Here is a 16947-nt window from a genome sequence, read left to right as displayed (position 1 = left end):
CACAGGCATTCTCCATCCACCCTAACATGTTTTTGTTTTGTACTGAAACTGCCTCACCCAATGAATATTCTCAGCATCCTCCTTCATTGTACATTTCCAGAAACAAGAGAGTTCTATACCTTATAGTTCAAAACTCCTCTGTCCTCAATCATCTATCCGCATTTCCTCCAGACAGATTAACTGCAATTAACAAACTTCAGCACACTGTGGGTCAATATCCTTTGACTATTAAGACATTATTTTGTTCTCTTCAACCCTTCGCACTCACTGAAATTTAAATATATTTGAATTCTAACTTTTTTTCATTTCAGTTGAAAAGCCACTAATTTTCTCTCTCTTCACATGGCTTGCTGAGAATTTTCAACATTTTTAAGCCAACTTTGCCAGCTCACTTCATGACAATCAAATTGCCCAAAGAAAAGTACATATAATTGTCTGAGCTTTAATGAACCAACTTAAGAAAGTGATAATATTCCATAACAATAATGACTTGTCAAACACTTCTACATGAATGTTTTAAGTAATTCTGTAACATATAGTGAAAGAAAGTAACCTTGGATTATTGTATCATTGATATACTTAGTTACCTCTTACAAAAAAAAATTCCATCTAATTAGTTAGAGGATCTCAGTTAACAAACCGATGTTGATATCCCTCAGTTTTAAACTCTCCCATTTAAATCTCCTTCCCCTCAACTTAAACCAGGCAATACCCTACTGAGTCTTCTCTGCAGTCTCTGTGTAGTGGCCAGTACTGTACACAATATCCAAATGCAGCCTATCACTAATTATCCAGCTCTTTTCTCAAACTTTAGGTCCAGTACTGTCCCTTCTCTTGGACTATCTATGTACTGGCTCATATAAAGCACACCGAAACACAGTATAAAAGTTCTGCTTCCCCTTGCCTACATATTTCTTGCTATGGCAATCCACATAATGTTGAGATGTTGAAATTCATTATTACTTTCAGCCTAATTTCACAAATCTCTGTGATTTATTTACTCAATTTCCCACTGACTGTTCAGAGACTTGTAGAACGCCCTAAAGTGATCACCCCTTTTTCTTTCCATGCTCCACACGTATGGCTTCATTTGAAAATCTCCCGAGCATGCCCCACAGCCTATTGCAATACTGAACTCTTTAATTAATATTGCGGTAACTTTATGACTCAAATTTGCTGTTCTCTTGCAATTCTTCTAAATAATTCCATTGACACTTTTACATCCATCCTTAAACTGATGGAACTAAGTTATTGCATTTCAGAAATAATGTGCTTGCTTGGATCTACAGAAATGGGGTAGGACTTGAACTCACAATCTCCTTACACAAGGCAATATGGTTGCCAATCTTCCATTTACCAGCATCTATATTATTTTAAACACAAGGTATTCTGCAGATGCTGGAAATCCAGAGCAACAGACAAAAAATGCTGAAGGAACTCAACAGGGCAGGCAGATTCTATGAAAATGAATATATACAGTCGATGTTTTGGGCTAAGACCCTCATTCGGACATATTTGTTTATTGGCTCTTCGTTAATAAATTATGTTATATAATGAATATCTGGTGGAAGAAGCAGTGAAATGCAGGCAAACATATCATAAAAGCAGTATGTTGTAAGTTGAAGACAGGGGAAGGGGTAGAGAAAACTGAGGATGTCTATAATAGGAAGGAAATCAAAACCATGCAGGTAACATTATGTATGATCCCAGTGATTAGAGAGAGAACTGAAACACATTGGAACTAAAAAATGCACAACTCCTTGTAGTTTATTATAGAAGTTGCTAGGAATCTGAAAAAAATGCTGGAAAAATCCAGCAAATCTGCCAGCATCTGTGGAAACTTGGGAAGAGTCTTCGAGAGGAAAAGCAATAAAAAGTTTCACATTCAATCCACTTTGAATATCCTGTACTTACCGTCATCTTTTGCTCAGTACTATCATAAGTGGTTTTGAAATGTGGTCCATTTCGATCTGCCTGTAATTAAAAATATCACTGATCACAAAGTTATAATGTTAAAATTTAAAAATATACAGACAGTTCTAGTAACTAGTCCTATTCACTTGTTTATTTGCTCACCATTCTTCAAACCTTATAATTTACACACTTTTCTTCATGTGTATCCTTTGCCACAATTTACAGCCTGGGAGAACTTAACTGAAAAATGTCTATCGATGCTGACATATTTTTGGGATATTTTTTGAAAGGATTATACATCAGTAAGTTTTTTTTTTAAACTGTAAGTGCCAGAGATCTGTAATAAGGAGAAAATGGTGAAGCTGCTCAGCAGGTCAAACAGCTTCTAAAGAAAGAGAAGCACGTTCTTAAATTTACAACAGAATTAATGAACACATATAATTTGCATGGGGGAGATGAATGGACAGAATAAAGAGAATGTCTGTAATGGGATGGACATCAAATCAGATGTGCCCGGATACACATTAATTCTTCATCGCAATGCGACCTCTGCTTTTGTCTGTCAGCAATGTTTAATTTAATCTCAAAGAACAACTCTTAATCTTCAACTAGGAATCCTGCAACACTGGGGACAACAATTTCAGATAATCAGCCTTTCCTGTTTGTGTCAGAACTGACAAGGTCTGGTGGGAGATTACAGCCCTGTTTCAGAAGCCCAGTTTTATTCTGTTCAAGACGTAACCTGATTTGCTGAGTATTCCCACCATTCTCTTTCACTTCAGATCTCCAGCAAAACTGGTTTCAGCACCACATGGCTACAGTATTGTTTTTCATCTCCCTTTACTCTCTAATCCCTTCCTTATTTTCCTCCAACATATCAAATGTTATTAACAAGCATTCTTCACCATATCTAAGATGGCATCACCAGGGCAATTTTGGCCTCCATCCAATCACAAACATTCCTTTCACTGATCCTTTCTCTTAAAATTAAAACAGGCTTTATTTTTCAATTTTCCAACTCTGATGTAAAGCCAACAATCTTTTCACAGTTGATGTCCAGCCTGCTCGGTATCTCCAGTATTTTCTGCTTTCAAGCATTACTTGAAGTAGTTAGGTTCACTCAGACATTGTTAAGAGTAAAAATTAATTGTCACCAATATTACCGGCTGCTTTTAACCAAAATGCATTTTCTTACTGCAGTTAGCTACCATGTATAAAAACACTATCGTGTATGAACCACTACCTTGATATATTGCACTTTTAGAAGATCCGCTCCAGTTTTGTCTGAAGAACTGATCAAATTAAGTGGTTTGTTATTTGAATCTGCAACAAAATAAGCATCAGGCATTATTCTGAGAACATCTGGCTAGATTTCATGTGTGGAAGTAATTCAAACAATGAGAATAAAGCTAGGCAATTGCATAGAAATCTAATAAAATTTATCAACATAAAATAGTCAAAAATATTAAAACACTGATTCTTAAACAGTACAGCTTTCTTTTAAACAAGTTCAACCAACATCACTGGAGCACTGAAATTTTGCCAGGGTTTCAATACCTCCTGTACCTGCATGCCCACTTTCAATGACTGGTGTACAATAACACCAATCGGCCACCATTCCGATAATAATCTGTTTTCCTGTTCTTGCCACCAAAGTGGATAACCTTACATTTATCCACATTAAATTTCATCTGCCATGAGTTTGCCCACTCACCTAACCTATCCAAGTCACCCTGCATCCTATTAGCATCCTCCTCACAGCTAACACCGCCGCCCAGCTTCGTGTCATCCGCAAACTTGGAGATAACTGCATTTAATTCCCTCGTCTAAATCATTTATATATATATAATATATATAATTTTTTATATATATATTAATTATATTAGTACAACACAGGCAGCTTTTCACATCAACTTGTGGGGTGATTCATTTCTGGGCAAACGCCAGTGGTCAGGGATTCATGCCGGGTTCCTGTATGATGCCCTCTATAAAGTACATGAAGCTGAGTATGTTCCTGTGAACATCTGGGTCTCCAGCAATAAACAAACAGTAAAAAATCAGCACTCTGAAGCATAGTGCTTGATGGGACACCAGTGGTGTTTCCAACATCTGCTTCCAGGAAGAGAAATGTTGGAGGTAGACAAAACTCAAATGAGGTGAAAGCACAAAGGATTAAACTTCACTTTAAAAGCCTTAACTTTGTGGAATACATACAGTGGCATGCAAAAGTTTAGGCACCCCTCGTCAAAATTTCTGTTACTGTGAATAGTTGAGTAGAAGATGAACTGATTTCCAAAAGTCATAAAGTTAAAGATGAGACATTCTTTTCAACGTTTTAAGCAAGATTAGTGTATTATTTTGGTTTTGTACAATTTTAGAGTGGGAAAAAAAGGAAAGGAGCACCATACAAAAGTTTGGACACCCCAAGAGATTTGAGCTCTCAGATAACTTTTACCAAGGTCTCAGACCTTAATTAGCTTGTTAGGGCTATGGCTTGTTCACAGTCATCGTTAGGAAAAGCCCGGTGATGCAAATTTCAAAACTTTATAAATACCCTGACTCCTCAAATCTTGTCCCAACCATCAGCAGCCATGGGCTCCTCTAAGCAGCTGCCTAGCACTCTGAAAATTAAAATAAATGATGCCCACAAAGCAGTAGAAGGCTAAAAGAAGATAGCAAAGCATTTTCAGGTAGCCGCTTCCTCAGTTCCTAATGTAATTAAGAAATGGCAGTTAACAGGAACGGTGGAGGTCAAGTTGAGGTCTGGAAGACCAAGAAAACTTTCTGAGAGAACTGCTCATAGGATTGCTAGAAAGGCGAATCAAAACCCCTCGTTTGACTGCAAAAGACCCTTCAGGAAGATTTAGCAGACTCTGGAGTGGTGGTGCACTGCTCTACTGTGCAGCGACACCTGCACAAACATCTAAACAAGCCTGATACATTTTAGAAACTAGTCCTGTAGCCTGATGAAGTTAAAAAAGAACTTTTTGGCCGCAGTGAGCAAAGGTATGTTTGGAGAAAAAAGGGTGCAGAATTTCATGAAAAGAACACCTCTCCAACTGTTAAGCACAGCAGTGAATCGATCATGCTTTGGGCTTGTGTTGCAGCCAGTGGCACGGGGAACATTTCACTGGTAGAGGGAAGAATTAATTCAGTTAAATACCAGCAAATTTTGGAAGCAAACATCACACCGTCTGTAAAAAAAAAGCTGAAGATGAAAAGGGGATGGCTTCTACAACAGGATAATGACACACCTCAAGATCCACAATGGACTATCTCAAGAGGCGCAAGCTGAAGGTTTTACCATGGCCCTCACAGTCCCCCGACCTAAACATCACCAAAAATCTGTGGATAGACCTTAAAAGAACAGTGCATGCAAGACGGCCCAAGAATCTCACAGAACTAGAAGCCTTTTACAAGGAAGAATGGGCAAAAATCACCCAAACAAGAATTGAAAAACTCTTAGCTGGCTACAGAAAGTGTTTACAAGCTGTGATACTTGCCAAAGGGGGTGTTACTAAGTACTGACCAAGCAGGGTGCCCAAACTTTTGCTTCAGGCCCTTTTCCTTTTTTGTTATTTTGAAACTGTAAAAGATGGAAATAAAAAAGTAATCTTGCTTAAAATATTAAAGAAATGTGTCATCTTTAACTTTATGCCTTTTGGAGATCAGGTCATCTTTTATTATTCACAGTAACAGAAATTTTGACCAGGGATAAACAAACTTTTGCATGCCACTGTATATCTAAATTAAACAAGAATTATTTATCCTACAAAACGGTTAAATTCCAAGTCCTGGAAAAAACATAGTGAATTGTTTCTGACTCTCAGTATTATTTAGTTAATTTTGCTGTTACAATTTAAAAGTTTATTCTGCACTGAAAAATATTTAGAATGGATCATTTTCTGCATTCTGAATTAACCCAAACAAAAGGGAACCCTTTAAGTATCCAGAACAATAAATCAATTCTTTTCAGATACAGATCAAGTTATTTATCACTTGTACATTGAAGAATACAGTGAAATGCATCATTTGGGTTAACGAACACCACACCTAAGGGTGTGCTGCAGGTAGTCTGCAAGAGTCACCACACAATCCATTGTCAACGTTGCACACCCACAATTTTCAGCAAAACAATACAACATCAACTAAACAGAACAAGAGCTCTGTCCACTGATGCTTCGTCCCACCCACCCAATTACACACACAGACAAGCCTCCAACATCAGGACTTCCGTGCTTACAATTTCCAAACCCTGGCCTGAACTTGGGCCTCCAATTTCTGGACACACTGACACCAAGGCCTCAACCATGAGCCTTGACTACTTAATGAACGCTCAACACTCAAAGATTATTTTCTACACAAAGGCAGATTTTAGTTTGAACAAAAACAGATATTTTCAGGCAAGCTACTCAGGGCATGAAGGAATTCATCAGCAGTAAACCCAAGCAAGGATGACTCTGGTTCATGTGGAGGAAAACACATCAATATTTGCATTAATTTCAGAACTGCCGCAGGAAGGGATTTGATTCCTTCTAAACAAGTAATGGCATAAGAAACAGGAGCAGGCATAGCCCACACAACCCTTTGACCCATTACGATTATAGCTGATCTTTTGCCTCAATGCCAATTCCTGCACTCTCCTCATATCCTTCTACATAACAACTATGCTTGGAATGATTACAACACTGTCTCCACAGTCCTCCAGTGTTCTCTGAATCAAACAGCATCCCCCTTTTTCTGAAACCCCAGACCCTACACTCCCAGCTAAAAGAAACATCACCCCTGCATCCATTGCTGCTCATGGGGAGACGATTCAATTTTAAAAATGAAACATGCAACAATTCAACAATAATGCTGCAAGAAAGATACGCTTTTTCTTCGAGAATTTTATGGAAGCACAAAGGCTCTTCAAACAATATATAGTTCAATACACACTTGTTAAATATTTATAATGAGAAATACTGTGACACATTGTTCAATAATGTACTGTACGTTAAGCATACTGTTACGCCTGTGCCCCAACTCTGAGGGGCCGAAGGGTACAAAGTAGCCCCCTCCTTTTTGAGAATCGCAAGATCGCTATTAATTCAGGTCAGGAGACGCACCAGGAGAAACGCTAGAAATCCCGTGACAGCGTAATAGCGAAAGCCGGTGGAAAGCCCACGTGCGTCCTTTTCCATTTGCCTCGGAATTGGTGGGACTGACCACAGAAGACGGCTTAGCTAAAAGGAAAAGGACACCGACGACATTTCGAAGGATCGACATCATAAAAAGGAAAACGGGCAAGTTCTAAAACAAAAATCCGTCTCTCTCTTGACTCCAACCAAAGGCTGCAGCCTAAATGAACTAAAGTGACTTTTATATTTCCATCGGACAATACATTATCCCCTAGACAACGATAGAGCTATTTCTTATTGATTATTATTATACCCACGCTTTTAGATTTAGTATTGACGATGCATATTATCTGTATGTTTGCATTGATATTATTTTTGTGTATTTTTATCAATAAATACTGTTAAAAATAGTACCATCAGACTTCAACGGACCTCTCTATCTTTGTTGGTAAGTGACCCAGTTACGGGGTACGTAACAATACCTATGAGGCAAAGCTTATAATGGAGTCAGTTTGTCTCCACAGTAAGAGAAATACATGAACAGACATCAGCAAGACTGCAAGTTCAATTCAAAATGAGGATAATTGGTGTTAATGCACCTGAACTAATAAGTAGGTGTAAACAGTAACTAGTGGCAGTATTAGATGTTACCATATTCAATACAAAACCAATTTAATTATAAGACTAATGAAGTTCAATGCTGAAATTCACAGCCAAAAATTAAAGGTTTAATCATCATGAGCATTTTAATAGATTAAGGAAAAAATTCTTACTGACAAAATAAAAAGGATTAACCTGAATATCTCATGCATTTAAGAGGGAAATACTTATGGATATTAAAGGCCATGGGTATCTAGGTCTAGGGCTACATGGATAACTTAAATTAATCGATTTACTGTTCTAGATACTTAAAGGATTCTCGTTTTGAGTCAATTCAGAACTAATATCTAAGGTTACATGGATAATGCTGGAAACTGGTACTGAGGTAGGTGATCAGACATAACCTTGATGTGTTTCTAATTCTCATTCTAATGTATTCAGATTAAACTTAAAGGTTTACAGGAAATAGTAGAGAATGTGGAGAATTGATGTTAACAGGAAAAAAGCATTGTATACTTTTTGATTATGTAATACAATGGACACAGATGGTAAAACTAGTGTGCAGGCTGGATAAGTATCAATATCAGAAGCACTGAGACTGATGCACATTTTGACGAAGTTCAGTGGGTATTTGAAGCACAACAGGGGTGCTCAGAAGAACTGAGTGGTGAGATGGTGAAGTTAGCACATCAAAATGCCTGGACGAGGAGAAGACCTTTTCACACACTTCATTTTACTTTTATTGTGATTCTCTCAGGCATTCATCCTACCTGTAAATTCACAGCAGTTCAAACCAATTTTCTTCAGGTACGCTGTTGCACTCAAATCATAGTTTCTCATTTTGGTTTCAGTTCCCAATTGAGCCACATGAAACACGAGAAATGGATTTTGATGCTTGTTAATTTTTTTTGTTAATTTTACTTTGACCTGAAATCATAACAAAAACCAATTACTCTTCTAAACAATAGATGAATAGTGTTTTGTTTTTACTTCTATTATCATTCTATTGTGATGTAGCACAGAATTCATTTGTGGTATTAAATCAATGATTAATCACAATTCAAAAATTAATCTTTGTAGATTTTGTCCTACATTCCCACCACAGGATTGAACTGTGGCTCTCCCAATCAATGAAAATGTTACTGATAAGATGGCAGACAGCAGGAAAGCACAACTAAATGATAGTTGTAACAACAGAAATGACAGATGATGGAAATGACTAAAAAATGAAGCATTAACTTATATGTGAATAACTTTGTAAAATTGATAATGACTAATATTTCATTGGAAAGCACAGGATCCTGAAGTGAAACCACATGATGCCAGGTTTCCCTTTGCACCCATTCCACAGCAGAATTAAGGCTGATCATTTTATGTGGTTGCAACAGAATCCAATATTGTTGGAGGTAGCATTTTGTCCCAAAACCATGTTAATTGCCTCGAGTTCAGGTTAAAGTATGGGTATAATTTCAAAGAAACAACTTTCCTTACACCCTGTCAAATAGTTACACCAGGCAAGCATCTCAATGTTGCTTATGGTATGTTGCTGTGTGCTTGTAGTGTGCAATGTGATGGTTGCATTTGCCTTCAGAATATCTCAAAGTCTTTTATACTGAACAAAATTAATTTTGAAGTGTTATATATCACTTTTGTAGAAAAAAAAAGCAACTAATTTAAATGCAACGTTCCAAAGCAGCAATGAGATTATCTGCATTATGGGTATTTGAGATTAAATAATGGCAAGGATGTCAACAAAACTCTTCTGCTCTTCACCTGCCACAATCAATCCAAATGGTTTTCAAACCTCAGCTTTAGTCGCAGTGAAACAAGGCAGCTCCATGTCCTGGCTATTGAATTGTTGAGTTAGAAACAGTTAAGAGTTCTGAACTGGAGAACGACTGTACATATGGTCAAAGCCAACACTGACAATAACTTAGATCAACATTCTCCACTCTCCAGGCATGCAGTCACCTGCTCTGAATTCTGCCATAGTTTCACCTTATTGTCAATGTTGTCGAGGTATTTCTTGATATTTTTGTTCAACTTTGCTCACTGCAGTCTACGCAAGATTGAACTAAGAATTTGGAGCTTCTGACAACAAAGGGTACCATCATTCATTCTGCACAACTTATTTCACAAAACAGCACTGCAAATTGTGTTGTTGGTCCTCTGCAATTTGGTTCAGTAAAAGTTCTGCTTGCTTATTTTCTCCAAAAGCAAAAGGATCAAAATAAACAGTGAATAATTAATTTAGTTTTTTTATATGCTCTCTTTTACACAGCTTGCTCCGAAGAGAACTTCCCATTTCAAGAAACGTTTAGCAGCGTGCTCAGGTAGGAGTTGAAACTATTAGGCAACATTAATAAAATCAATTCTGTAAGGCTTCTCTTAAAGGTTTTAGTTTTCAAACTCAGAAACCACAACTCACCTCTTTAATTTCAAAGTTCAGCTGAACTTTAATAACATCATTTGGCACGCTTCCTTTCATAATTTCCATGAGTTGATCTGCTGTTGAGTTACTACTTCCCACGATCTTGCCCAATTTAGCTGTCTCAATGGGATCTTTACTTATTCCTGTTTAATCATCAATGCACAAACTATTATTAAAATTAAATTCAACAACAATATTGAAGTCCAGTTTACCAATACAGCAAAGATACAAGAATGTTTTATTTGTTGCAAGAAAGGCAAACTGTGTTTTTGAAGTGTTTAATTTCTCTTTCTGGACAATCAAAACCACAAATTTCACTAATGCAAATTTTAACCCCTGCTAGGGATTACTACTAACATCTCTAAATGCATCTTTAAAAAAAAACTTTCTCTGGGAAGGTAAGATGTCAAGAATATCGTTGGAAAAATTGACATGGAAATTTGATCTAGGAGGGTTACAACTTCCAAATTTTAAGAATTATTATAAAGCAAATCAACTTAGATTTATTGCATCTTTTTTCGAGAAAGATAAACCGGCATGGATTAGAATAGATCTAGATAAAATAGGAGAAAACGTATCAGAAGATTTTATATATAAATGGGAATCTAAATGGATACGGGAAAAGAAAGAATCTCCTATACTAAAACATTTGATTGACTTATGGAATAAGATAAATGTTGATGATGAGACAAAAAAATCTTTATTAGCAAAGAGATCTTTAATTCAAAATAGACTTATTCCTTTTACAATGGACAATCAACTTTTATATAATTGGATTCAAAAAGGGATTAGATACATAGGAGATTGTTTTGAAGGAGGTATATTAATGTCATTTGATCAATTAAAGAATAAATATAAAGTTATTTTGTTACTTTCAACTAAGGGCTTATATAAGAGAAAAATTAGGTCAAACAATGTTATTGCCGAAATCTAATGAAATAGAAATTTTAATTCAAAAAGGAAATATTAAAAAATTTATATCTTGTATGTATAATTTGATTCAAAAACAGGCAATTAAACAAGGAGTCCATAAGTCAAGACAAAAATGGGAAAGTGATTTGAATATTAAAATTGAAGAAACAAATTGGTCAAGACTATGTCTTGATAGTATGACAAATACAATAAATGTTCCGTTAAGATTAGTGCAATATAATTTTCTACATCAATTATATATTACACCACAAAAAATAAATAAATTAAATTCAAGTTTATCTGATCAGTGTTTCCGATGTAACCAAGAAACTGGTACTTTTTTACATTCTACATGGTCTTGTTCTAAAATTCAACCTTTTTGGACAAATTTAAGACTTTTACTGGAACAAATTACAGGAATACAACTTCCTCATAATCCAATATTACTCTTACTAGGTGATATTGAAGGGATAAAACCGAAACTCAAACTAAATAAATACCAGAAAGAATTCATAAAAATTGCACTGGCAGTAGCCAAAAAGGCTATTGCAGTTACTTGGAAATCGGATACATATTTAAGTATAGATTATTGGAAGAAAGAAATTTATGGCTGTATTCCATTAGAAAAAAATACTTATAATTTAAGAAATAAATATGAAACATTTCTGAAAATTTGGTGCCCTTATTTACAAAAGACAGGACTAAATATATATGTGCTCTGAAGATGAAACAATTTGTTACTTGGGGAAAGAAATAAATATATATACTAAAGTTATTAAGAACTCCATGGAGCATGTGGAGATCTTCCAACAACCAGGCACTCTTTCTTTTTTTTTCTTTCTTACTTTCTCTTTTTTTTATAGGGAAGTTAGGGGGGAGGGGTTAAGGGGAGGGGGGAAGGGATATATACATTTTTTTTCCATACTTTGTAATCACTTAAAAATGCAATAAAAAAAAGTTTTCAAAAAAAAACTAAGAATTCCCTAAAAGCGTAACATCTGAAAAAAGTGGCAATTATAACATCAATCCTCACAGGCAGCCTTTCCACATCAATTTGTGGAGCGATTCATTTCTGGGCAAGCACTGATGGACAGGGATTCATGCTGGATTCCCAGGACAGCAGTGAGGAAGGCAGAGACCTGAACCTGTATCCTGGCACAGCAGTATACAACCTGAGTTGATATCTTTCGTAAAGTACATCAGGCTTGGCATGTTCCTGTGAGCATCTGAGTCTCCAAAAGTAAAAAAAAAGGCAAAGAATTCCCTAAAAAGCAAAACTTCTGAAAAAAAAGGTGGCAATGAATCTCATGCACAGGTAGATACAGTGTTAAAAAGCTCAATTAAACACATTACACATTTACTTACATGGTTGTGGACTCAAACAAACAAATTACCGTAGGCAATTACAGACATAGAATCGTAAAGTCATACAGCATGGAATCATCCATGCTGACTCTGTTGCCCAGAGATTTAGTCCCAACTGCCTGTGTTTGTCTTACCAACTTGATTGAGTTTTTCATAAGAACATAAGAAATAGGTGCAGGAGTAGGCCATCTGGCCTGTTGAGCCTGCTCTGCCATTCAATAAGATTAAGGCTGATCTGGCCATGAACTCATCTCCACTTACCTGCCTTTTCCTCATAACCCTTAATTCCCCTACTATGCAAAACTCTATCCAACCTTGTCACAAGTATATTTACTGAGGTAGCCTCCACTACTTCATTGGGCAGAGAATTCCAGATTTACCACTCTTTGGGAAAAGCAGTTCCTCCTCATCTCAATCTTAAATCTACACACCCAACTCTTCCTGCCTCTATCTTATCTACCCCTTTCATAATTTTATGTTTCTATAAGATCTCCTCTCATTCTTCTGAATTCCAGTAAGTACAGTCCCAGGCGACTCAAGCTCCCTTCATAGTCTAACTCCCTCATCTCTGAAATCAACCTGGTGAACCTCCTCTGCACTGCCTCCAAAGCCAATATATCCTTCTTCAAGTAAGGAGATCAAAACTACACACAGTACTCCAGGTGTGGCCCCACCAGTACCCTGTACAGTTGCAGCATAATCTCCGTGCTGTTAAGTTCAATCCCTCTAGCAATGAAGGCCAAGATTCCATGTGCCTTCTTGGTACCCTGCTGAACCTGCAAACCTTGTTTCTAACAAGGTGATGTTTGAGATTGATGAAGGTAGGGCAGTGGAGGTATATATATCTATTGCAGATATGGGAAAAGAAACCCATATAAATATGAAGTATTGCACCTTGGTAGGGCAAATGCGAGTAGAAAGTACACTGATAAGGGCAAGACTCTTAACAGTATTCTGAGCAGAGAGATCTTGAGGTCCAAGTTCATAGCTCCTTGAAAGTGGCAACAGAGGTCGATAGGGTGGTAAGAAGGCTTATGGAATGCTTGCTTTCATTAGTTGAGGCATTGTGCTCAAAAGTCAAGATGTTATGTCGCAATTTTATAAAACATGTTAGACAACATCTGGAGTGTTGCATACAGTTCTGGTCACCCCACTATAGGAAGGATATTTAGGCTTTGGAGAGGGTGCAGAAGAGGTTTACCAGGACGTGTGCTTCCACGGGAGGCTGGATAAACTTGGGTTGTTTTCTCTGAAGCGTCGAAAGCTGAGGGGAGATCTGCACCCCTCATACATATCTCTTCTCCCTCCTGCCGTCTGGGAAAAGGCTCCGAAGCATTCGGGCTCTCACGACCAGACTATGTAACAGTTTCTTCCCCCAAGCTGTCAGACTCCTCAATACCCGAAGCCTGAACTGACAACTTGCCCTACTGTCCTGTTTATTATTTATTGTAAATGCCTGCACTGTTTTTGTGCACTTTATGCAGTCCTGTGTAGGTCTGTAGTCTAGTGTAGCTTTCTCTGTGTTGGTTTTTTATTACGTAGTTCAGTCTAGTTTTTTATATACTGTGTCATGTAACACCATGGCCCTGAAAAACGTTGTCTCATTTTTACTATGCACTGTACTAGCAGTTATGGTCGAAATGACAATAAAGGTGACTTGACTTGATAGAGGTTTATAAAATTTGAGGGGCACAGATAGAGCAGACAGCGAGTATTTTTTACCCAGGGTAGAGATATCTAATAGTTCCTATTAGAGAGCATGCATTGACAGTAAAAGGGGGTAGGTTCAAAGAGGATGTGAGAGGTACATTTTTTACTCAGAGAGTTGTGGATGCCCGAAATGCATTTCCTGGTATTGTGGTAGAGGCAAACACGTTAGAGATTTTTAAGAGGCATTTAGATAGACACATGAATGTGAGGAAGATGGAGGGATATGTAGGTAGGAGAGATTCATTTTTTGGAGGGTTTTGATTTACTTTTTAGATGGTTCAGAACATCATTGTGGGCTGAAAGGAAATATGCAGTGAAATGAGTCACGTGCATTAACAACCAACACACCTAAGAACATACTGGGGGGGGAACAAAAGTGTCACCGGACTTTCCTGAAACAACGCAGATGTTTTTTCATAATTCACTGGCTTTTTATCCCAATTGCAAAAGTTCAGGGTTTCACAAGTGAATTAGTACAAACAACATTATGCTAATATTACTTTTTATTTCATCCTTCAGTGCCTTGGGTGAACTTGGTTTTTGGCTGCCTTCACTGAGGTTCTGCTCAATGACTTTCATCAGAACAGTTAGGTCTTCTTCACCGAGGATAACCTGAAACAGAACAAGAAGTTAAAATTTCAGGACTTCAGAGGAAAAAGTTTCAGAAATAGAATCATTAACAAGAACAAGCACACTAGCGATGTTTCGTAGGCAGATTTTTATCTTGCTCTCCCAGTTAAGCACTGCTTGCACAGCATATAGAAGGGAAAAACGTGATGGGGAGAACAGCACAAACAGAGTCATATTTTCAAAGCAATAAACATCAGGTAAGATTAGTAATTTGTGAGAGGATATCCTGACAACATTTCCTCTCTGCATTGCATATTTTGTAATATGTAATCCAAGTACACAATCAACGAAGACTGTCATTTGGCACTAACCTTATTCAAAGCACTATGTCTATGCCCTAACTTACATGAAGACCTTTAAATGAAAACATAATGAAAATACCCATATAACTCGATGTTACTCACATTAACAGTTTTCAAGTCTCCTTTGATTTCTACACTTGGGATATTGTGATACCAGTCTGCTGCCAGATTCCTCTGTACTACAAGCTGAAGGTTGATGGGCTGCAATATTTCAACGTCAGCCTGAGATGGACTGGTCTGCAACACGGTCCTGATGGAAAAATGTCAATCAGAAACTCTTGTGTAACACTGGCATTTTCAAACAGTCCGCTGCCTTTCACATCATTCATGAGAAATTAGTTTGATGTTCAGAATATATTATTAACCAACCAGCACATAGGTGATACTGCTGGACAGTTGCAGCACCCATCAATCACTGAGTCAGCCACTGTCCAAACTATCCATTAACCAGAAAACTGGCTCCTCATCACACCAGACTGGTGTGAGTGAGGAATTTCCTGACCTTTGTCAATGCTAAGCTTGTTGGTAATAATCCAATCTCCAGCAAATCCTTTGGCAGATGTGGTTTGCTGATGGAGCGGGGAAGATCTCCAGTCAATAGGATGCGTTTGGGTTGGGTAGGGTAGAGGGGAAGATAACAGAGGTAGTCACAAAATCAGTCTCGGGCTTGAATATTGGGGACAGGGTGGTCAACGCTAACACATTTACAATGGCTAGATTGCTACAGAATACCTCAGTCAGCATATCATTAGCTCTCTTATCTAGTAGCAAACATTGAAGAGCTTTCTGCATAATCAGAATCAGGTTTATTATCACCAACATGTGTCTTGAAACTTGTTAACTTAGAAGCAGCAATTCAATGCAATACATAATATAGAAGAATAAGTAAATAAATAAATAACAGCACACATATACATATTGTTTAGATTTAAAACAGGGCAAAAACAGAAATATATATTTAAAAAGTGAGGTAGTGTTCACGGGTTCAATGTCCATTTATGAGTCCGATGGCAGAGCGGAAGAAATTATTCCTGAATCACTCAGTGTGTGCCTTTAGGCTTTTTTACCCACTACCTGATGGCAACAATGAGAAAAAGGTATGCCCTGGGTGCTGGGGGTCCTTAATAATGAATGCTGCCTTTCTGAGACACCACTCTTTGAAGATGTCCTGGGTACTTTGTAGGCTAGTACCCAAAATGGAGCAGACTAAATTTACGACCCTCTGCAGCTTCTTTCAGTCCTGTGCAGTAGTTCACCACACCCCCCCCCCAATACTAGACGGTGATGCAGCCCGTCAGAACACTCTCCATGGTACATCTGTACACGTTTTTGATGACATACCAAATTTCTTCAAACTCCTAATGACGAACAGTCACTGTCTTGCCTTCTTTACAGCTGCATTGATACACTGAGCAACACATACAACAAGCTGGAGGAACTCAGCAGGTTGGGCAGCATCCGTGCAAACGAGCAGTCAATGTTTCTGGCAGAGACTTTCCTTCAGGACTGAAGAGGGAGGGGGCAGGGGTCCTAAAAAGGTGAGGGGAGGGTGAGAAAGAGAAGGCTGGTAGGTGCCAGGTAATAAATCAATAAGAGGAAAGATCAAGGGGTAGGGGAGGGGAAGCAGGGAGGGGATAGGCAGGAAAGGTGAAGAAGGAATGTAAGGGGAAAGCACTATGTGTAGTAGAAGAAAGCAGAATCATGAGCGAGGTGATAGGCAGCTGGAGCAGGAGGCTAAGTGAAACTGGGATGGGGAAGGGAGAGGGAGGGAATTACCGGAAGTTGGAGAATTCAGTGCTCATGCCAAGGGGCTGGAGACAACCCAGATGGTATATGAGGTGTTGTTCCACCAACCTGAGTTTGGCCTCATCATGACATAGAAGAGGCCATGTATGCACATATCCGAATGGGAATGTGAAGCAGAGTTGAAGTGGGTGGCAACTGGAAGATCCGTCTGTTGTGG

At 37.9% G+C, this 16947-nt stretch overlaps 1 protein-coding gene across 1 annotated transcript in view; it reads right to left on the bottom strand.

Annotated features, from left to right (window-relative positions):
* Positions 1 to 16947, bottom strand: part of vps13c (vacuolar protein sorting 13 homolog C) — a 389552-nt gene that overhangs the window by 208761 nt on the left and 163844 nt on the right. Inside the window, 6 exon segments of the mRNA XM_073024838.1 lie at positions 1915 to 1974; positions 3158 to 3237; positions 8405 to 8561; positions 10063 to 10208; positions 14553 to 14664; positions 15087 to 15234. Of these exon segments, the coding sequence (XP_072880939.1) occupies positions 1915 to 1974; positions 3158 to 3237; positions 8405 to 8561; positions 10063 to 10208; positions 14553 to 14664; positions 15087 to 15234 (703 nt within the window).

This window comes from Hemitrygon akajei, chromosome 21 (genome assembly GCF_048418815.1).
Source record: "Hemitrygon akajei chromosome 21, sHemAka1.3, whole genome shotgun sequence".
In the NCBI taxonomy this organism is placed as follows: Eukaryota; Metazoa; Chordata; class Chondrichthyes; order Myliobatiformes; family Dasyatidae; genus Hemitrygon; species Hemitrygon akajei.
Note: the sequence above shows the minus strand (reverse complement) of the source record. Positions and strands in the feature narration are given on the sequence as shown.